General features: G+C 54.8%; 1 protein-coding gene across 2 annotated transcripts in view; it reads left to right on the top strand.

Annotated features, from left to right (window-relative positions):
- Positions 1-22,579, top strand: part of cdk5 (cyclin dependent kinase 5) — a 248,988-nt gene that overhangs the window by 216,069 nt on the left and 10,340 nt on the right. For both annotated transcript variants that reach the window (XM_072468561.1, XM_072468562.1), the window contains exon 11: positions 20,717-20,797. In XM_072468561.1, coding sequence (XP_072324662.1) covers positions 20,717-20,797 — 81 coding nt within the window. The remainder of the gene's footprint in view (positions 1-20,716; positions 20,798-22,579) is intronic.

Genomic DNA, 22,579 nt, shown 5'->3' with positions numbered 1-22,579 from the left:
TTACACAGGTCTGGGAGCGAGCTGTCCAGGTTCTGCGCTCTGTTACACAGGTCAGGAGGAGAGCTGTCCAGGTTCTGCGCTCTGTTACACAGGTCAGGAGGAGAGCTGTCCAGGTTCTGCGCTCTGTTACACAGGTCTGGGAGAGAGCTGTCCAGGTTCTGCGCTCTGTTACACAGGTCAGGAGGAGAGCTGTCCGGGTTCTGTGCTCTGTTACACAGGCCAGGTGGAGAGCTGTCCAGGTTCTGCGCTCTGTTACACAGGTCAGGAGGAGAGCTGTCCAGGTTCTGCGCTCTGTTACACAGGTCTGGGAGAGAGCTGTCCAGGTTCTGCGCTCTATTACACAGGTCAGGATGAGAGCTGGCCATGTTCTGAGCTCTGTTACACAGGTCAGGAGGAGAGCTGTCCAGGTTCTGCGCTCTGTTACACAGGCCAGGAGGAGAGCTGTCCGGGTTCTGTGCTCTGTTACACAGGTTTGCGGGAGAGCTGTCCCGGTTCTGCGCTCTATTACACAGGTCTGGAAGAGAGCTGTCCAGGTTCTGCGCTCTGTTACATGGGTCAAGAGGAGAGTTGTCCGTGTTCTTTGCTCTGTTACACACGTCAGGAGGAGAGCTGTCCGTGTTCTGTGCTCTGTTACACAGGTCAGGAGGAGAGCTGTCCGGGTTCTGTGCTCTGTTACACAGGTTTGAGAGAGAGCTGTCCAGGTTCTGTGCTCTGTTACACAGGTTTGGGGGAGAGCTGTCCGTGTTTTGTGCTCTGTTACACAGCTCTGGGAGAGAGCTGTCCAGGTTCTGCGCTCTGTTACACAGGTTTGGGGGAGAGCTGTCCAGGTTCTGTGCTCTGTTACACAGGTTTGGGGGAGAGCTGTCCAGGTTCTGTGCTCTTTTACACAGGTTTGGGGGAGGGCTGTCCGGGTTCTGCGCTCTGTTACACAGGTTTGGGGGAGAGCTGTCCCGGTTCTGTGCTCTGTTACACGGGCTTGGGGGAGAGCTGTCGAGGTTCTGCGCTCTGTTACACAGGTTTGGGGGAGAGCTGTCCAGGTTCTGCGCTCTGTTACACAGGTCAGGAGGAGAGCTGTCCAGGTTCTGTGCTCTGTTACACAGGTCAGGAGGAGAGCTGTCCATGTTCTGCGCTCTGTTACACAGGTTTGGGGGAGGGCTGTCCGGGTTCTGTGCTCTGTTACACAGGTTTGGGGGAGAGCTGTCCGGGTTCTGCGCTCTGTTGCACAGGTCAGGAGGAGAGCTGTCCGGGTTCTGTGCTCTGTTACACAGGCCAGGTGGAGAGCTGTCCGGGTTCTGCGCTCTGTTACACAGGTTTGGGGAGGGCTGTCTGGGTTCTGTGCTCTGTTACACAGGTCTGGGGAATAGCTGTCCCCGTTCTGTGCTCTGTTACACAGGTCTGGGAGCGAGCTGTCCAGGTCCTGCGCTCTGTTACACAGGTCAGGAGGAGAGCTGTCCAGGTTCTGCGCTCTGTTACACAGGTCTGGGAGAGAGCTGTCCAGGTTCTGCGCTCTGTTACACAGGTTTGGGGGAGGGCTGTCCGGGTTCTGCGCTCTGTTACACAGGTCAGGAGGAGAGCTGGCCAGGTTCTTCGCTCTGTTACACAGGTCAGGAGGAGAGCTCTCCAGGTTCTGCGCTCTGTTACACAGGTCAGGAGGAGAGCTGTCCAGGTTCTGCGCTCTGTTACACAGGCCAGGAGGAGAGCTGTCCGGGTTCTGTGCTCTGTTACACAGGTTTGGGGGAGAGCTGTCCCGGTTCTGCGCTCTGTTACACAGGTCTGGAAGAGAGCTGTCCAGGTTCTGCGCTCTTTTACACAGGTCAGGAGGAGAGCTGTCTGGGTTCTGCGCTCTGTTACACCGGCCAGGAGGAGAGCTGTCCAGGTTCTGCGCTCTGTTACACAGGCCAGGAGGAGAGCTGTCCGGGTTCTGTGCTCTGTTACACAGGTTTGGGGGAGAGCTGTCCCGGTTCTGCGCTCTGTTACACAGGTCTGGAAGAGAGCTGTCCAGGTTCTGCGCTCTTTTACACAGGTCAGGAGGAGAGCTGTCTGGGTTCTGCGCTCTGTTACACAGGTCTGGGGAATAGCTGACCGGGTTCTGTGCTCTGTTACACAGGTCTGGGGAATAGCTGTCCGGGTTCTGTGCTCTGTGACACAGGTCAGGAGGAGAGCTGTCCGGGTTCTGTGCTCTGTTACACAGGTCTGGAGGAGAGCAGGCCAGGTTCTGCGCTCTGTTATACAGGTCTGGGAGATAGCTGTCCGTGTTCTGTGCTCTGTTACACAGGCCAGGAGGAGAGCTGTCCGGGTTCTGTGCTCTGTTACACAGGTCTGGAGGAGAGCAGGCCAGGTTCTGCGCTCTGTTATACAGGTCTGGGAGATAGCTGTCCGTGTTCTGTGCTCTGTTACACAGGCCAGGAGGAGAGCTGTCCGGGTTCTGTGCTCTGTTACACAGGTCTGGGAGAGAGCTGTCCGGGTTCTGTGCTCTGTTACACAGGTTTGGGGGAGAGCTGTCCGGGTTCTGCGCTCTGTTACACAGGTTTGGGGGAGAGCTGTCCAGGTTCTGTGCTCTGTTACACAGGCCAGGAGGAGAGCTGTCCGGGTTCTGTGCTCTGTTACACAGGTCTGGGAGAGAGCTGTCCGGGTTCTGTGCTCTGTTACACAGGTTTGGGGGAGAGCTGTCCGGGTTCTGCGCTCTGTTACACAGGTTTGGGGGAGAGCTGTCCAGGTTCTGTGCTCTGTTACACAGGTTTGGGGGAGAGCTGTCCAGGTTCTGTGCTCTTTTACACAGGTTTGGGGGAGGGCTGTCCGGGTTCTGCGCTCTGTTACACAGGTTTGGGGGAGAGCTGTCCGGGTTCTTTGCTCTGTTACACAGGTTTGGGGGAGAGCTGTCCTGGTTCTGTGCTCTGTTACACAGGTCTGGGAGAGAGCTGTCCATGTTCTGCGCTCTGTTACACAGGTTTGAGAGAGAGCTGTCCACGTTCTGCACTCTGTTACACAGGTTTGGGGGAGAGCTGTCCCGGTTCTGTGCTCTGTTACACAGGTTTGGGGGAGAGCTGTCCAGGTTCTGCGCTCTGTTACACAGGTTTGGGGGAGAGCTGTCCGGGTTCTGCGCTCTGTTACACAGGTTTGGGGTAGAGCTGTCCCAGTTCTGTGCTCTGTTGCACAGGTTTGGGGGAGGGCTGTCCGGGTTCTGCGCTCTGTTACACAGGTTTGGGGGAGAGCTGTCCGGGTTCTGCGCTCTGTTACACAGGTCAGGAGGAGAGCTGGCCAGGTTCTTCGCTCTGTTACACAGGTTTGGGGGAGAGCTGTCCCGGTTCTGTGCTCTGTTACACAGGCTTGGGGGAGAGCTGTCGGGGTTCTGCGCTCTGTTACACAGGTTTGGGGGAGAGCTGTCCAGGTTCTGCGCTCTGTTACACAGGTCAGGAGGAGAGCTGTCCAGGTTCTGTGCTCTGTTACACAGGTCAGGAGGAGAGCTGTCTATGTTCTGCGCTCTGTTACACAGGTTTGGGGGAGGGCTGTCCGGGTTCTGCGCTCTGTTACACAGGTTTGGGGGAGAGCTGTCCGGGTTCTGCGCTCTGTTGCACAGGTCAGGAGAAGAGCTGTCCGGGTTCTGTGCTCTGTTACACAGGCCAGGTGGAGAGCTGTCCGGGTTCTGCGCTCTGTTACACAGGTTTGGGGAGGGCTGTCTGGGTTCTGCGCTCTGTTACACAGGTCAGGAGGAGAGCTGTCCGGGTTCTGTGCTCTGTTACACAGGCCAGGAGGAGAGCTGTCCGTGTTCTGTGCTCTGTTACACAGGTCAGGAGGAGAGCTGTCCGGGTTCTGTGCTCTGTTACACAGGTCTGGGGAATAGCTGTCCGGGTTCTGTGCTCTGTTACACAGGTCTGGGAGCGAGCTGTCCAGGTCCTGCGCTCTGTTACACAGGTCAGGAGGAGAGCTGTCCAGGTTCTGCGCTCTGTTACACAGGTCTGGGAGAGAGCTGTCCAGGTTCTGCGCTCTGTTACACAGGTCAGGAGGAGAGCTGGCCAGGTTCTGCGCTCTGTTACACAGGTCAGGAGGAGAGCTCTCCAGGTTCTGCGCTCTGTTACACAGGTCAGGAGGAGAGCTGTCCAGGTTCTGCGCTCTGTTACACAGGCCAGGAGGAGAGCTGTCCGGGTTCTGTGCTCTGTTACACAGGTTTGCGGTAGAGCTGTCCCGGTTCTGCGCTCTGTTACACAGGTCTGGAAGAGAGCTGTCCAGGTTCTGCGCTCTTTTACACAGGTCAGGAGGAGAGCTGTCTGGGTTCTGCGCTCTGTTACACCGGCCAGGATGAGAGCTGTCCAGGTTTTGTGCTCTGTTACATGGGTCAGGAGGAGAGCTGTCCGGGTTCTGCGCTCTGTTACACAGGTCTGGGAAATAGCTGACCGGGTTCTGTGCTCTGTTACACAGGTCTGGGGAATAGCTGTCCAGGTTCTGCGCTCTGTTACACAGGTCAGGATGAGAGCTGTCCAGGTTCTGCGCTATGTTACACCGGCCAGGAGGAGAGCTGTCCATGTTCTGTGCTCTGTTACACAGGTCAGGAGGAGAGCTGTCCAGGTACTGCGCTCTGTTACACAGGTCAGGAGGAGAGCTGTCCGTGTTCTTTGCTCTGTTACACAGGTCAGGAGGAGAGCTGTCCGGGTTCTGTGCTCTGTTACACAGGTCAGGAGGAGAGCTGTCCGGGTTCTGTGCTCTGTTACACCGGTTTGGGGGAGAGCTGTCCGGGTTCTGCGCTCTGTTACACAGGTTTGGGGGAGGGCTGTCCGGTTTCTGCGCTCTAAGGTTCTGTGCTCTGTTACACAGGTTTGGGGGAGAGCTGTCCGTGTTCTGTGCTCTGTTACACAGGTTTGGGGGAGAGCTGTCCGTGTTCTGTGCTCTGTTACACAGGCCTGGAGGAGAGCTGTCCGGGTTCTGTGCTCTGTTACACAGGCCTGGAGGAGAGCTGTCCGGGTTCTGTGCTCTGTTACACAGGTTTGGGGGAGAGCTGTCCAGGTTCTGTGCTCTGTTACACAGGTTTGGGGGAGGGCTGTCCGGGTTCTGCGCTCTGTTACACAGGTTTGGGGGAGAGCTGTCCGGGTTCTGCGCTCTGTTACACAGGTTTGGGGGAGAGCTGTCCCGGTTCTGTGCTCTGTTACACAGGTTTGGGGGAGAGCTGTCCAGGTTCTGTGCTCTGTTACACAGGTTTGGGGGAGAGCTGTCCGGGTTCTGTGCTCTGTTACACAGGTCTGGAGGAGAGCTGTCTGGGTTCTGTGCTCTGTTACACAGACCAGGAGGAGAGCTGTCCAGGTTCTGCGCTCTGTTACACAGGTCTGGGAGAGAGCTGTCCAGGTTCTGCGCTCTGTTACACAGGTCAGTAGGACAGCTGTCCAGGTTCTGCGCTCTGTTACACATGTCTGGGAGAGAGCTGTCCAGGTTCTGCGCTCTGTTACACAGGTCAGGAGGAGAGCTGTCCAGGCTCTGCGCTCTGTTACACAGGCCAATAGGAGAGCTGTCCGCGTTCTGTGCTCTGTTACACAGGTCTGGGAGAGAGCTGTCCAGGTTCTGCGCTCTGTTACACAGGTTTGGAGGAGAGCTGTCCCGGTTCTGCGCTCTGTTACACAGGTTTGGGGGAGGGCTGTCCGGGTTCTGCGCTCTCTTACACAGGTTTGGGGGAGAGCTGTCCGGGTTCTGCGCTCTGTTACACAGGTCAGGAGGAGAGCTGTCCATGTTCTGCGCTCTGTTACACAGGTTTGGGGTAGGGCTGTCCGGGTTCTGCGCTCTGTTACACAGGTTTGGGGGAGAGCTGTCCGGGTTCTGCGCTCTGTTGCACAGGTTTGGGGAGGGCTGTCTGGGTTCTGCGCTCTGTTACACAGGTCAGGAGGAGAGCTGTCCGGGTTCTGTGCTCTGTTCCACAGGCCAGGAGGAGAGCTGTCCGTGTTCTGTGCTCTGTTACACAGGTCAGGAGGAGAGCTGTCCGGGTTCTGTGCTCTGTTACACAGGTCTGGGGAATAGCTGTCCGGGTTCTGTGCTCTGTTACACAGGTCAGGAGGAGAGCTGTCCAGGTTCTGCGCTCTGTTACACAGGTCAGGAGGAGAGCTGTCCAGGTTCTGCGCTCTGTTGCACAGGCCAGGTGGAGAGCTGTCCAGGTTCTGCGCTCTGTTACACAGGTCAGGAGGAGAGCTGTCCAGGTTCTGCGCTCTGTTACACAGGTCTGGGAGAGAGCTGTCCAGGTTCTGCGCTCTATTACACAGGTCAGGAGGAGAGCTGGCCATGTTCTGAGCTCTGTTACACAGGTCAGGAGGAGAGCTGTCCAGGTTCTGCGCTCTGTTACACAGGCCAGGAGGAGAGCTGTCCGGGTTCTGTGCTCTGTTACACAGGTTTGCGGGAGAGCTGTCCCGGTTCTGCGCTCTGTTACACAGGTTTGGGGGAGAGCTGTCCAGGTTCTGTGCTCTGTTACACAGGTTTGGGGGAGGGCTGTCCGGGTTCTGCGCTCTGTTACACAGGTTTGGGGGAGAGCTGTCCAGGTTCTGCGCTCTGTTACACAGGTTTGGGGGAGAGCTGTCCCGGTTCTGTGCTCTGTTACACAGGTTTGGGGGAGAGCTGTCCAGGTTCTGTGCTCTGTTACACAGGTTTGGGGGAGAGCTGTCCGGGTTCTGTGCTCTTACACAGGTCTGGAGGAGAGCTGTCTGGGTTCTGTGCTCTGTTACACAGACCAGGAGGAGAGCTGTCCAGGTTCTGCGCTCTGTTACACAGGTCTGGGAGAGAGCTGTCCAGGTTCTGCGCTCTGTTACACAGGTCAGTAGGACAGCTGTCCAGGTTCTGCGCTCTGTTACACATGTCTGGGAGAGAGCTGTCCAGGTTCTGCGCTCTGTTACACAGGTCAGGAGGAGAGCTGTCCAGGCTCTGCGCTCTGTTACACAGGCCAATAGGAGAGCTGTCCGCGTTCTGTGCTCTGTTACACAGGTCTGGGAGAGAGCTGTCCAGGTTCTGCGCTCTGTTACACAGGTTTGGAGGAGAGCTGTCCCGGTTCTGCGCTCTGTTACACAGGTTTGGGGGAGGGCTGTCCGGGTTCTGCGCTCTGTTACACAGGTCAGGAGGAGAGCTGTCCGGGTTCTGTGCTCTGTTCCACAGGCCAGGAGGAGAGCTGTCCGTGTTCTGTGCTCTGTTACACAGGTCAGGAGGAGAGCTGTCCGGGTTCTGTGCTCTGTTACACAGGTCTGGGGAATAGCTGTCCGGGTTCTGTGCTCTGTTACACAGGTCTGGGAGCGAGCTGTCCAGGTTCTGCGCTCTGTTACACAGGTCAGGAGGAGAGCTGTCCAGGTTCTGCGCTCTGTTACACAGGTCAGGAGGAGAGCTGTCCAGGTTCTGCGCTCTGTTACACAGGTCTGGGAGAGAGCTGTCCAGGTTCTGCGCTCTGTTACACAGGTCAGGAGGAGAGCTGTCCGGGTTCTGTGCTCTGTTACACAGGCCAGGTGGAGAGCTGTCCAGGTTCTGCGCTCTGTTACACAGGTCAGGAGGAGAGCTGTCCAGGTTCTGCGCTCTGTTACACAGGTCTGGGAGAGAGCTGTCCAGGTTCTGCGCTCTATTACACAGGTCAGGATGAGAGCTGGCCATGTTCTGAGCTCTGTTACACAGGTCAGGAGGAGAGCTGTCCAGGTTCTGCGCTCTGTTACACAGGCCAGGAGGAGAGCTGTCCGGGTTCTGTGCTCTGTTACACAGGTTTGCGGGAGAGCTGTCCCGGTTCTGCGCTCTATTACACAGGTCTGGAAGAGAGCTGTCCAGGTTCTGCGCTCTGTTACATGGGTCAAGAGGAGAGTTGTCCGTGTTCTTTGCTCTGTTACACACGTCAGGAGGAGAGCTGTCCGTGTTCTGTGCTCTGTTACACAGGTCAGGAGGAGAGCTGTCCGGGTTCTGTGCTCTGTTACACAGGTTTGAGAGAGAGCTGTCCAGGTTCTGTGCTCTGTTACACAGGTTTGGGGGAGAGCTGTCCGTGTTTTGTGCTCTGTTACACAGCTCTGGGAGAGAGCTGTCCAGGTTCTGCGCTCTGTTACACAGGTTTGGGGGAGAGCTGTCCAGGTTCTGTGCTCTGTTACACAGGTTTGGGGGAGAGCTGTCCAGGTTCTGTGCTCTTTTACACAGGTTTGGGGGAGGGCTGTCCGGGTTCTGCGCTCTGTTACACAGGTTTGGGGGAGAGCTGTCCCGGTTCTGTGCTCTGTTACACGGGCTTGGGGGAGAGCTGTCGAGGTTCTGCGCTCTGTTACACAGGTTTGGGGGAGAGCTGTCCAGGTTCTGCGCTCTGTTACACAGGTCAGGAGGAGAGCTGTCCAGGTTCTGTGCTCTGTTACACAGGTCAGGAGGAGAGCTGTCCATGTTCTGCGCTCTGTTACACAGGTTTGGGGGAGGGCTGTCCGGGTTCTGTGCTCTGTTACACAGGTTTGGGGGAGAGCTGTCCGGGTTCTGCGCTCTGTTGCACAGGTCAGGAGGAGAGCTGTCCGGGTTCTGTGCTCTGTTACACAGGCCAGGTGGAGAGCTGTCCGGGTTCTGCGCTCTGTTACACAGGTTTGGGGAGGGCTGTCTGGGTTCTGTGCTCTGTTACACAGGTCTGGGGAATAGCTGTCCCCGTTCTGTGCTCTGTTACACAGGTCTGGGAGCGAGCTGTCCAGGTCCTGCGCTCTGTTACACAGGTCAGGAGGAGAGCTGTCCAGGTTCTGCGCTCTGTTACACAGGTCTGGGAGAGAGCTGTCCAGGTTCTGCGCTCTGTTACACAGGTTTGGGGGAGGGCTGTCCGGGTTCTGCGCTCTGTTACACAGGTCAGGAGGAGAGCTGGCCAGGTTCTTCGCTCTGTTACACAGGTCAGGAGGAGAGCTCTCCAGGTTCTGCGCTCTGTTACACAGGTCAGGAGGAGAGCTGTCCAGGTTCTGCGCTCTGTTACACAGGCCAGGAGGAGAGCTGTCCGGGTTCTGTGCTCTGTTACACAGGTTTGGGGGAGAGCTGTCCCGGTTCTGCGCTCTGTTACACAGGTCTGGAAGAGAGCTGTCCAGGTTCTGCGCTCTTTTACACAGGTCAGGAGGAGAGCTGTCTGGGTTCTGCGCTCTGTTACACCGGCCAGGAGGAGAGCTGTCCAGGTTCTGCGCTCTGTTACACAGGCCAGGAGGAGAGCTGTCCGGGTTCTGTGCTCTGTTACACAGGTTTGGGGGAGAGCTGTCCCGGTTCTGCGCTCTGTTACACAGGTCTGGAAGAGAGCTGTCCAGGTTCTGCGCTCTTTTACACAGGTCAGGAGGAGAGCTGTCTGGGTTCTGCGCTCTGTTACACAGGTCTGGGGAATAGCTGACCGGGTTCTGTGCTCTGTTACACAGGTCTGGGGAATAGCTGTCCGGGTTCTGTGCTCTGTGACACAGGTCAGGAGGAGAGCTGTCCGGGTTCTGTGCTCTGTTACACAGGTCTGGAGGAGAGCAGGCCAGGTTCTGCGCTCTGTTATACAGGTCTGGGAGATAGCTGTCCGTGTTCTGTGCTCTGTTACACAGGCCAGGAGGAGAGCTGTCCGGGTTCTGTGCTCTGTTACACAGGTCTGGAGGAGAGCAGGCCAGGTTCTGCGCTCTGTTATACAGGTCTGGGAGATAGCTGTCCGTGTTCTGTGCTCTGTTACACAGGCCAGGAGGAGAGCTGTCCGGGTTCTGTGCTCTGTTACACAGGTCTGGGAGAGAGCTGTCCGGGTTCTGTGCTCTGTTACACAGGTTTGGGGGAGAGCTGTCCGGGTTCTGCGCTCTGTTACACAGGTTTGGGGGAGAGCTGTCCAGGTTCTGTGCTCTGTTACACAGGCCAGGAGGAGAGCTGTCCGGGTTCTGTGCTCTGTTACACAGGTCTGGGAGAGAGCTGTCCGGGTTCTGTGCTCTGTTACACAGGTTTGGGGGAGAGCTGTCCGGGTTCTGCGCTCTGTTACACAGGTTTGGGGGAGAGCTGTCCAGGTTCTGTGCTCTGTTACACAGGTTTGGGGGAGAGCTGTCCAGGTTCTGTGCTCTTTTACACAGGTTTGGGGGAGGGCTGTCCGGGTTCTGCGCTCTGTTACACAGGTTTGGGGGAGAGCTGTCCGGGTTCTTTGCTCTGTTACACAGGTTTGGGGGAGAGCTGTCCTGGTTCTGTGCTCTGTTACACAGGTCTGGGAGAGAGCTGTCCATGTTCTGCGCTCTGTTACACAGGTTTGAGAGAGAGCTGTCCACGTTCTGCACTCTGTTACACAGGTTTGGGGGAGAGCTGTCCCGGTTCTGTGCTCTGTTACACAGGTTTGGGGGAGAGCTGTCCAGGTTCTGCGCTCTGTTACACAGGTTTGGGGGAGAGCTGTCCGGGTTCTGCGCTCTGTTACACAGGTTTGGGGTAGAGCTGTCCCAGTTCTGTGCTCTGTTGCACAGGTTTGGGGGAGGGCTGTCCGGGTTCTGCGCTCTGTTACACAGGTTTGGGGGAGAGCTGTCCGGGTTCTGCGCTCTGTTACACAGGTCAGGAGGAGAGCTGGCCAGGTTCTTCGCTCTGTTACACAGGTCAGGAGGAGAGCTCTCCAGGTTCTGCGCTCTGTTACACAGGTCAGGAGGAGAGCTGTCCAGGTTCTGCGCTCTGTTACACAGGCCAGGAGGAGAGCTGTCCGGGTTCTGTGCTCTGTTACACAGGTTTGGGGGAGAGCTGTCCCGGTTCTGCGCTCTGTTACACAGGTCTGGAAGAGAGCTGTCCAGGTTCTGCGCTCTTTTACACAGGTCAGGAGGAGAGCTGTCTGGGTTCTGCGCTCTGTTACACCGGCCAGGAGGAGAGCTGTCCAGGTTCTGCGCTCTGTTACACAGGCCAGGAGGAGAGCTGTCCGGGTTCTGTGCTCTGTTACACAGGTTTGGGGGAGAGCTGTCCCGGTTCTGCGCTCTGTTACACAGGTCTGGAAGAGAGCTGTCCAGGTTCTGCGCTCTTTTACACAGGTCAGGAGGAGAGCTGTCTGGGTTCTGCGCTCTGTTACACAGGTCTGGGGAATAGCTGACCGGGTTCTGTGCTCTGTTACACAGGTCTGGGGAATAGCTGTCCGGGTTCTGTGCTCTGTGACACAGGTCAGGAGGAGAGCTGTCCGGGTTCTGTGCTTTGTTACACAGGTCTGGAGGAGAGCAGGCCAGGTTCTGCGCTCTGTTATACAGGTCTGGGAGATAGCTGTCCGTGTTCTGTGCTCTGTTACACAGGCCAGGAGGAGAGCTGTCCGGGTTCTGTGCTCTGTTACACAGGTCTGGAGGAGAGCAGGCCAGGTTCTGCGCTCTGTTATACAGGTCTGGGAGATAGCTGTCCGTGTTCTGTGCTCTGTTACACAGGCCAGGAGGAGAGCTGTCCGGGTTCTGTGCTCTGTTACACAGGTCTGGGAGAGAGCTGTCCGGGTTCTGTGCTCTGTTACACAGGTTTGGGGGAGAGCTGTCCGGGTTCTGCGCTCTGTTACACAGGTTTGGGGGAGAGCTGTCCAGGTTCTGTGCTCTGTTACACAGGCCAGGAGGAGAGCTGTCCGGGTTCTGTGCTCTGTTACACAGGTCTGGGAGAGAGCTGTCCGGGTTCTGTGCTCTGTTACACAGGTTTGGGGGAGAGCTGTCCGGGTTCTGCGCTCTGTTACACAGGTTTGGGGGAGAGCTGTCCAGGTTCTGTGCTCTGTTACACAGGTTTGGGGGAGAGCTGTCCAGGTTCTGTGCTCTTTTACACAGGTTTGGGGGAGGGCTGTCCGGGTTCTGCGCTCTGTTACACAGGTTTGGGGGAGAGCTGTCCGGGTTCTTTGCTCTGTTACACAGGTTTGGGGGAGAGCTGTCCTGGTTCTGTGCTCTGTTACACAGGTCTGGGAGAGAGCTGTCCATGTTCTGCGCTCTGTTACACAGGTTTGAGAGAGAGCTGTCCACGTTCTGCACTCTGTTACACAGGTTTGGGGGAGAGCTGTCCCGGTTCTGTGCTCTGTTACACAGGTTTGGGGGAGAGCTGTCCAGGTTCTGCGCTCTGTTACACAGGTTTGGGGGAGAGCTGTCCGGGTTCTGCGCTCTGTTACACAGGTTTGGGGTAGAGCTGTCCCAGTTCTGTGCTCTGTTGCACAGGTTTGGGGGAGGGCTGTCCGGGTTCTGCGCTCTGTTACACAGGTTTGGGGGAGAGCTGTCCCAGTTCTGTGCTCTGTTGCACTGGTTTGGGGGAGAGCTGTCCGGGTTCTGTGCTCTGTTACACAGGTTTGGGGGAGAGCTGTCCGTGTTCTGTTCTCTGTTACACAGGTTTGGGGGAGAGCTGTCCCAGTTCTGTGCTCTGTTGCACAGGTTTGCGGGAGAGCTGTCCCGGTTCTGCGCTCTGTTACACAGGTCTGGAAGAGAGCTGTCCAGGTGCTGCGCTCTTTTACACAGGTCAGGAGGAGAGCTGTCTGGGTTCTGTGCCCTGTTACACAGGTCAGGAGGAGTGCTGTCTGGGTTCTGTGCCCTGTTACACAGGTTTGGGGGAGAGCTGTCCGGGTTCTGCGCTCTGTTACACAGGTTTGGGGGAGAGCTGTCCGGGTTCTGCGCTCTGTTACACAGGTTTGGGGGAGAGCTGTCCGGGTTCTGTGCTCTGTTACACAGGTCTGGAGGAGAGCAGGCCAGGTTCTGCACTCTATTATACAGGTCTGGGAGATAGCTGTCCGTGTTCTGTGCTCTGTTACACAGGTTTGGGGGAGAGCTGTCCGTGTTCTGCGCTCTGTTACACAGGTTTGGGGGAGAGCTGTCCGGGTTCTGTGCTCTGTTACACAGGTCTGGAGGAGAGCAGGCCAGGTTCTGCACTCTGTTATACAGGTCTGGGAGATAGCTGTCCGTGTTCTGTGCTCTGTTACACAGGCCAGGAGGAGAGCTGTCCGGGTTCTGTGCTCTGTTACACAGGTCAGGAGGAGAGCTGTCCGTGTTCTGTGCTCTGTTACACAGGTTTGGAGGAGAGCTGGCCAGGTTCTGCACTCTGTTACACAGGTCAGGAGGAGAGCTGTCCGGGTTCTGCGCTCTGTTACACAGGTCAGGAGGAGAGCTGTCCAGGTTCTGCGCTCTGTTACACAGGTTTGGGGGAGAGCTGTCCAGGTTCTGCGCTCTGTTACACAGGCCAGGAGGAGAGCTGTCCGGGTTCTGTGCTCTGTTACACAGGTTTGCGGGAGAGCTGTCCAGGTGCTGCGCTCTTTTACACAGGTCAGGATGAGAGCTGTCTGGGTTCTGCGCTCTGTTACACAGGTCAGGAGGAGAGCTGTCCGGGTTCTGTGCTCTGTTACACAGGTCAGGAGGAGAGCTGTCCGTGTTCTGTGCTCTGTTACACAGGTCAGGAGGAGAGCTGTCCGTGTTCTGTGCTCTGTTACATGGGTCAGGAGGAGAGCTGTCCGGGTTCTGTGCTCTGTTACACCGGCCAGGAGGAGAGCTGTCCGTGTTCTGTGCTCTGTTACACAGGTCAGGAGGAGAGCTGTCCGGGTTCTGTGCTCTGTTACACAGGTCAGGAGGAGAGCTGTCCGGGTTCTGTGCTCTGTTACACAGGTCAGGAGGAGAGCTGTCCGTGTTCTGTGCTCTGTTACACAGGTCAGGAGGAGAGCTGTCCGGGTTCTGTGCTCTGTTACACAGGTCAGGAGGAGAGCTGTCCGTGTTCTGTGCTCTGTTACACAGGTCAGGAGGAGAGCTGTCCGGGTTCTGCGCTCTGTTACACAGGTCAGGAGGAGAGCTGTCCGGGTTCTGTGCTCTGTTACACAGGTCAGGAGGAGAGCTGTCCGTGTTCTGTGCTCTGTTACACAGGTCAGGAGGAGAGCTGTCCGGGTTCTGTGCCCTGTTACACAGGTTTGGGGGAGAGCTGTCCGGGTTCTGCGCTCTGTTACACAGGTTTGAGAGAGAGCTGTCCAGGTTCTGTGCTCTGTTACACAGGTTTGGGGGAGAGCTGTCCGTGTTTTGTGCTCTGTTACACAGGTCTGGGAGAGAGCTGTCCAGGTTCTGCGCTCTGTTACACAGGTTTGGGGGAGAGCTGTCCAGGTTCTGTGCTCTGTTACACAGGTTTGGGGGAGAGCTGTCCAGGTTCTGTGCTCTTTTACACAGGTTTGGGGAGGGCTGTCCGGGTTCTGCGCTCTGTTACACAGGTTTGGGGGAGAGCTGTCCGGGTTCTGCGCTCTGTTACACAGGTTTGGGTGAGAGCTGTCCGGGTTCTGCGCTCTGTTACACAGGTTTGGGGAGAGCTGTCGAGGTTCTGCGCTCTGTTACACAGGTTTGGGGGAGAGCTGTCCAGGTTCTGCGCTCTGTTACACAGGTCAGGAGGAGAGCTGTCCAGGTTCTGTGCTCTGTTACACAGGTCAGGAGGAGAGCTGTCCATGTTCTGCGCTCTGTTACACAGGTCAGGAGGAGAGCTGTCCAGGTCCTGCGCTCTGTTACACAGGTCTGGGAGAGAGCTGTCCAGGTTCTGCGCTCTGTTACACAGGTCAGGAGGAGAGCTGTCCGGGTTCTGCGCTCTGTTACACAGGTCAGGAGGAGAGCTGTCCGGGTTCTGCGCTCTGTTACACAGGTCAGGAGGAGAGCTGTCCGTGTTCTGCGCTCTGTTACACAGGTTTGGGGGAGAGCTGTCGAGGTTCTGCGCTCTGTTACACAGGTTTGGGGGAGAGCTGTCCCGGTTCTGTGCGCTGTTACACAGGTCTGGAGGAGAGCTGTCCCGGTTCTGCGCTCTGTTACACAGGTCTGGAAGAGAGCTGTCCAGGTTCTGCGCTCTTTTACACAGGTCAGGAGGAGAGCTGTCTGGGTTCTGTGCTCTGTTACACAGGTCAGGAGGAGAGCTGTCCGGGTTCTGTGCTCTGTTACACAGGTCTGGGGAATAGCTGTCCGGGTTCTGTGCTCTGTTACACAGGTCTGGGGAATAGCTGTCCCGGTTCTGCGCTCTGTTACACCGGTCAGGATGAGAGCTGTCCGGGTTCTGTGCTCTGTTACACAGGTCTGGAAGAGAGCTGTCCGTGTTCTGTGCTCTGTTACACAGGTCAGGTGGAGAGCTGTCCATGTTCTGCGCTCTGTTACAAAGGTCAGGAGGAGGGCTGTCCGTGTTCTGTGCTCTGTTACACAGGTCAGGAGGAGAGCTGTCCGTGTTCTGTGCTCTGTTACACCGGCCAGGAGGAGAGCTGTCCGTGTTCTGCGCTCTGTTACACAGGTCAGGAGGAGAGCTGTCCGTGTTCTGTGCTCTGTTACACCGGCCAGGAGGAGAGCTGTCCGTGTTCTGTGCTCTGTTACACAGGTCAGGAGGAGAGCTGTCCGGGTTCTGCGCTCTGTTACACAGGCCGGGAGGAGAGCTGTCCGGGTTCTGTGCTCTGTTACACAGGTCTGGGGAATAGCTGACCGGGTTCTGTGCTCTGTTACACAGGTCTGGGGAATAGCTGTCCAGGTTCTTTGCTCTGTTACACAGGTCAGGAGGAGAGCTGTCCTTGTTCTGTGCTCTGTTACACAGGCCAGGAGGAGAGCTGTCCGGGTTCTGTGCTCTGTTACACAGGTCAGGAGGAGAGCTGTCTGGGTTCTGTGCTCTGTTACACAGGTTTGGAGGAGAGCTGTCCAGGTTCTGCGCTCTGTTACACAGGTCAGGAGGAGAGCTGTCCGTGTTCTGCGCTCTGTTACACAGGTTTGGAGGAGAGCTGTCCAGGTTCTGCGCTCTGTTACACAGGTCAGGAGGAGAGCTGTCCGTGTTCTGCGCACTGTTACACAGGTTTGGGGAGGGCTGTCCGGATTCTGCGCTCTGTTACACAGGTTTGGGGGAGAGCTGTCCGGGTTCTGTGCTCTGTTACACAGGTCTGGAGGAGAGCAGGCCGGGTTCTGCGCTCTGTTGCACAGGTCAGGAGGAGAGCTGTCCGGGTTCTGTGCTCTGTTACACAGGCCAGGAGGAGAGCTGTCCGGGTTCTGTGCCCTGTTACACAGGTTTGGGGGAGAGCTGTCAGGGTTCTGCGCTCTGTTACACAGGTTTGGGGGAGAGCTGTCCCGGTTCTGTGCTCTGTTACACAGGTCTGGGAGAGAGCTGTCCCGGTTCTGTGCTCTGTTACACAGGTTTGGGGGAGGGCTGTCCCGGTTCTGCGCTCTGTTACACAGGTTTGGGGGAGAGCTGTCCATGTTCTGCGCTCTGTTACACAGGTTTGGGGGAGAGCTGTCCAGGTTCTGTGCTCTTTTACACAGGTCTGGGAGAGAGCTGTCCCGGCTCTGTGCTCTGTTACACAGGTCTGGGAGAGAGCTGTCCATGTTCTGCGCTCTGTTACACAGGTTTGGGGGAGAGCTGTCCAGGTTCTGTGCTCTGTTACACAGGTTTGGGGGAGAGCTGTCCAGGTTCTGTGCTCTTTTACACAGGTTTGGGGGAGAGCTGTCCAGGTTCTGTGCTCTTTTACACAGGTTTGGGGGAGGGCTGTCCGTGTTCTGCGCTCTGTTACACAGGTTTGGGGGAGAGCTGTCCAGGTTCTGTGCTCTGTTACACAGGTTTGGGGGAGAGCTGTCCAGGTTCTGTGCTCTGTTACACAGGTTTGGGGGAGAGCTGTCCAGGTTCTGTGCTCTTTTACACAGGTTTGGGGGAGGGCTGTCCGTGTTCTGCGCTCTGTTACACAGGTTTGGGGGAGAGCTGTCCAGGTTTTGTGCTCTGTTACACAGGTTTGGGGGAGGGCTGTCCGTGTTCTGCGCTCTGTTACACAGGTTTGGGGGAGAGCTGTCCAGGTTCTGTGCTCTTTTACACAGGTTTGGGGGAGGGCTGTCCGTGTTCTGCGCTCTGTTACACGGGCTTGGGGGAGAGCTGTCTGGGTCCTGCGCTCTGTTACATAGGTTTGGCGGAGAGCTGTCCAGGTTCTGCGCTCTGTTACACAGGCCAGGAGGAGAGCTGTCCAGTTTCTGCGCTCTGTTACACAGGTCAGGAGGAGAGCTGTCCAGGTTCTGCGCTCTGTTACACAGGTTTGGGGGAGAGCTGTCCAGGTTCTGCGCTCTGTTACACAGGCCAGGAGGAGAGCTGTCCAGGTTCTGCGCTCTGTTACACAGGTCAGGAGGAGAGCTGTCCGGGTTCTGTGCTCTGTTACACAGGTTTGGGGGAGAGCTGTCCCGGTTCTGTGCTCTGTTACACAGGTTTGGGGGAGAGCTGTCCAGGTTCTGCGCTCTGTTACACAGGTTTGGGGGAGAGCTGTCCAGGTTCTGCGCTCTGTTACACAGGTTTGGGGGAGAGCTGTCCGGGTTCTGCGCTCTGTTACACAGGTTTGGGGTAGAGCTGTCCCAGTTCTGTGCTCTGTTGCACAGGTTTGGGGGAGGGCTGTCCGGGTTCTGCGCTCTGTTACACAGGTTTGGGGGAGAGCTGTCCCAGTTCTGTGCTCTGTTGCACTGGTTTGGGGGAGAGCTGTCCCAGTTCTGTGCTCTGTTGCACAGGTTTGGGGGAGAGCTGTCCGGGTTCTGTGCTCTGTTACACAGGTTTGGGGGAGAGCTGTCCGTGTTCTGTTCTCTGTTACACAGGTTTGGGGGAGAGCTGTCCCAGTTCTGTGCTCTGTTGCACAGGTTTGGGGGAGAGCTGTCCGGGTTCTGCGCTCTGTTACACAGGTTTGGGGGGAGCTGTCCAGGTTCTGTGCTCTGTTACACAGGTTTGGGGGAGAGCTGTCCAGCTTTACCAATGGCTTCACTACCCAGTTTCTGTTGGGGTCAAGTTAACCTTCTGGTTGAACACAGGGTTTAAATGGAGGATTGAGTTGTTGAGAGAATTATGATTTGCTTTAATTTTCATCACTGTCTCCTTGTGGTACTCCACTTGTGACTGTACTCCATTCTGAACATTTCCCATCAACCACCACCCTCTGTCTTCTTTCAGCTAGCCAATTTCTGATCCACATCTCTAAATCACCCTCAATCCCCAGCCTCCGTATTTTTTGCAATAGCCTACCGTGGGGAACCTTATCAAACGCTTTGCTGAAATCCATATACACCACATCAACTGCTCTACCCTCGTCTACCTGTTCAGTCACCTTCTCAAAGAACTCGATAAGGTTTGTGAGGCATGACCTACCCTTCACAAAGCCATGCTGACTATCCCTGATCATATTATTCCTATCTAGATGATTATAAATCTTGTCTCTTATAATCCCCTCCAAGACTTTACCCACTACAGACGTGAGGCTCACCGGTCTATAGTTGCCGGGGTTGTCTCTGCTCCCCTTTTTGAACAAAGGGACCACATTTGCTGTCCTCCAGTCCTCTGGCACTATTCCTGTACCAATGATGACATAAAAATCAAAGCCAAAGGTCCAGCAATCTCTTCCCTGGCCTCCCAGAGAATCCTAGGATAAATCCCATCAGGTCCCGGGGACTTATCTATTTTCAGCCTGTCCAGAATTGCCAATACCTCTTCCCTACGTACCTCAATGCCATCTATTCTATTAGCCTGGGGCTCAGCATTCTCCTCCACAACATTATCTTTTTCCTGAGTGAATACTGACGAAAAATATTCATTTAGTATCTCGCCTATCTCTTCAGACTCCACACACAATTTCCCATCCCTGTCCTTGACTGGTCCTACTCTTTCCCTAGTCATTCGCTTATTCCTGACATACCTATAGAAAGCTTTTGGATTTTCCTTGATCCTTCCTGCCAAATACTTCTCATGTCCCCTCCTTGCTCGTCTTAGCTCTCTCTTTAGATCCTTCCTCGCTACCTTGTAACTATCCATCGCCCCAACCGAAACTTCACACCTCATCTTCACATAGGCCTCCTTCTTCCTCTTAACAAGAGATTCCACTTCCTTGGTAAACCACGGTTCCCTCGCTCGACGCCTTCCTCCCTGTCTGACCGGTACATACTTATCAAGAACATGCAGTAGCTGATCCTTGAACAAGCTCCACTTATCCAGTGTGCCCAACACTTGCAGCCTACTTCTCCACCTTATCCCCCCCCCAAGTCACGTCTAATGGCATCATAATTGCCCTTCCCCCAGCTATAACTCTTGCCCTGCGGTGTATACTTATCCCTTCCCATCATTAACGTAAACGTCACCGAATTGTGGTCACTGTCCCCAAAGTGCTCTCCTACCTCCAAATCCAACACCTGGCCTGGTTCATTACCCAAAACCAAATCCAACGTGGCCTCGCCTCTTGTTGGCCTGTCAACATATTGTTTCAGGAAACCCTCCTGCACACACTGTACAAAAAACTATGTTACATAGTTAGACATTGGATAGATACGCACACTCCTGAACATAAGATACTCTTGTGAGAGAGTTTTTAAAATGTATTCTTCCCAGGATGCGGTGTCGCTGGCTAGGCCAAGCGTTTGCTGCCCTCCCTATTCACCCTTGAAGCATCATTAAGCCTGAAAAAATATTTAGGCCGATAATATCACTTCTCATTCTTTCTCTCTCTGCCTCGCTCTTTCTACCTCTCGGTTTCTGGTTTCCATCTAACTCTACATTTTTCTGTCATTACATCTACCACGTGATCCTGGTCCTGGCCCTTTGTTTAATGCTATCTCTCACTCTTTCCTTTTAATCTCTCTCTCAGCTTTTATCTTACTCTGTCTGTCTCCCCCTCTCATCTCACTCTTCATCCAGGTCTTTCTCTCCTAATCTTGCCGGGTTCCACTTCCTCTCTCACCCCCCCCAGCTCACAGCTCCAGGGTCCCGTGTTCGATTCCGGCTTGGGTCACTGTCTGCGGAGTCTGCACATCCTCCCCGTGTGTGCGTGGGTTTCCTCCGGGTGCTCCGGTTTCCTCCCACAGTCCAAAGATGTGCTGGTTAGATGGATTGGCCAATGATAAATTGCCCTTAATGTCCAAAATTGCCCTTGGTGTTGGGTGGAGGTGTTGAGTTTGGGTAGGGTGCTCTTTCCAGGAGCCGGTGCAGACTCAAAGGGCCGAATGGCCTCCTTCTGCACTGTAAATTCAATGATAATCTATGATTAATCTAGGACAAAGGTTCGGCATAACATCGTGGGCCGAAGGGCCTGTTCTGTGCTGTATTTTCTATGTTCTATGTTGGGTGGGGTGCTCTTTCCAAGAGCCGATGTGGACTCGATGGGCCGAATGGCCTCCTTCTGCACTGTTCATTCTATGATAATCCCTGGCATCCTCAATCTTCCAGAATAATAAAAGCAAAATACTGTGGATTCTGGAAAACAAAATGCAACTCTGCAAGTCCGTGGAGAGAGGAGCAGACTTTTGTGGAGATTAGGAAGATGCGATCTCTCAGTGGCTGTGTTGTAAACTGTCGTACCGAGCATTCCAGGCCTGAGGGTCCCAGGTCTCACTGCAGGCCTGTGATTGGAGCTGGGCCAGCTCACTCGGCACAGCCGTGGGTCCCGTGGTGTCCTTACCGCCGGAGCAGAAGCTCCAGGTTCAGGCCCAATGCCAGGACCTGTTGGCCATGGGAGACGTGTTTGTAACACCGTCAATGGGCAGAAAAACAGCTTGGGAATTCTTCCAGCTCTTCCCCCACTATTTCCCACAGGGAACAAAACAGTCTGGATGTGAAGATAGGCTTAAAAAAATAACTAGACACAATGGAATTGGTGAGTGTAGAATATGGATGCTTGGGATGAAGAGGTGGTATGAGTGCCAGCACTGTGGGAGTGTGTGTCCTGGAGAGGGGGGACGATGGTTCACTGAGTAAGATTAACTAATAATGATGGATTAACTGTTGTTTGTTTTAGTTCCATATCTGGTATAATCCTCCTCTTCCCAGTCTAACCCCAGCACTCGTAGAAAACAGTTTAATGAGAATCTCTGACTCTTGCGTTCCTTTCCAGCCCTATCCCATGTATCCAGCGACAACATCTTTGCTGAATGTCGTTCCGAAGCTCAACACAACTGGACGAGACCTGTTGCAGGTGAGGGACAATCTGGAGCGGCGTCCAGGAGGGATCAGATCATTATTAAAATTGTATTTGTCAACCTCTCCTATTTCAGGGTGGCACAGTGGTTAGCACTGCTGCTTCACGGCGCCAGGGTCCCGGGTCCAATTCAGCCTCAGGTCACTGTGCAGATTCTGCACGTTCTCCCCGTGTCTGCGTGGGTTTCCTCCGGGTGCTCCGGTTTCCTCCCACAGTCCAAAGATGTGCAGGTTAGGTGGATTGACTATGCTAAATTGCCTCTTAGTGTCCAAAAGGTTAGGTGGGGTTATGGGTCACGAGGATAGGGTGGAGGTGTGGGCTTAGGTAGAGTGCTGAGGGGTGACTAACAGAAGGTCTTCAAAATGACAAAATGTTTAGACAGTGAAGACAGAAAATGTTTCCTCACGTGGGGGAAGAGCCTCGCAAGAGATTGCCAATAGAGCGACAGGTAGTATTGAGGAAGCAGGTGGGCTGGAGAAGGACTTGGACAAGCTAGGAGAGTGGGCAAAGAAGTGGCAGATGGAATACAATGTGGAAAAGTGTGAGGTTATGCACCTTGGAAGGAGAAATGTTGGCATAGACTATTTTCTAAATGGGGAAATGCTTCGGAAATCAGAAGCACAAAGGGACTTGGGAATCCTTGTTCACGATTCTGTTAAGGTTAACGTGCAGGTTCAGTCGGCAGTTAGGAAGGCAAATGCAATATTAGCATTCATGTCGAGAGGGCTAGAGTACAAGACCAGGGATGTACTTCTGAGGCTGTATAAGGCTCTGGTCAGACCCCATTTGGAGTATTGTCAGCAGTTTTGGGCCCCGTATCTAAGGAAGGATGTGCTGGCCTTGGAAAGGATCCAGAGGAGGTTCACAAGAATGATCCCTGGAATGAAGAGCTTGTCGTATGAGGAACGGTTGAGGACTTTGGGTCTGTACTCGTTGGAGTTTAGAAGGATGAGGGGGATTCTTACTGAAACTTACAGGATACTGCGAGGCCTGGATAGAGTGGACGTGGAGAGGATGTTTCCATTTGTAGGAAAAATTAGAACCAGAGGACACCATCTCAGACTAAAGGGACAATCCTTTAAAACAGAGATGAGGAGGAATTTCTTCAGCCAGAGGGTGGTGAATCTGTGGAACTCTTTGCCGCAGAAGGCTGTGGAGGTCAAATCACTGAGTGTCTTTAAGACAGAGATTGATAGGTTCATGACTAAAAAGGGGACCAGGGATTATGGGGAGAAGGCAGGAGAATGAGGATGAGAAAATATCAGCCATGATTGAATGGCGGAGCAGACTCGATGGGCCGAGTGGCCTAATTCTGCTCCTTTGTCTTATGGTCTTATTTTCAGATAGTTACCTAGAAATCCAATCGGGAATTCAGAATAAACTCCTTCACCCAGAGAGTGGTGAGAGGGTCAGTCCAGGTGGGTCCTTCTCTGGCTGGTGAACTGTAACTAGCAGCTGCCGCAGGGGTCAGTCCTCAGACCCCAACTGTTTACAATCTATATCAATAATCTGCCAGCAGGGACAGAGTGTGACACAGCAACATTTACAGATAATACTAAAACAGGCGGGAAAGCAGGCGGTGAAGAGGAGATAAAGATTTTACAGATGGATATAGAGAGGCTCGGAGATTGGGCCATAATTTGTCAGATGGTGTTTGATATCGGTAAATGTGAGGTTATCCATTTCAGCTGAAAAAACAGAAAGGGATATTATCTAAATGGAAAGTAGATTCAAAATGCATCTCGGCCGAGGGAGCTGGGCCGAGGGAGCTGGGCCGAG

Source organism: Scyliorhinus torazame, chromosome 11, assembly GCF_047496885.1.
Source record: "Scyliorhinus torazame isolate Kashiwa2021f chromosome 11, sScyTor2.1, whole genome shotgun sequence".
Classification (NCBI taxonomy): domain Eukaryota; kingdom Metazoa; phylum Chordata; class Chondrichthyes; order Carcharhiniformes; family Scyliorhinidae; genus Scyliorhinus; species Scyliorhinus torazame.
This window is presented reverse-complemented; position numbering and strand designations above follow the sequence as displayed.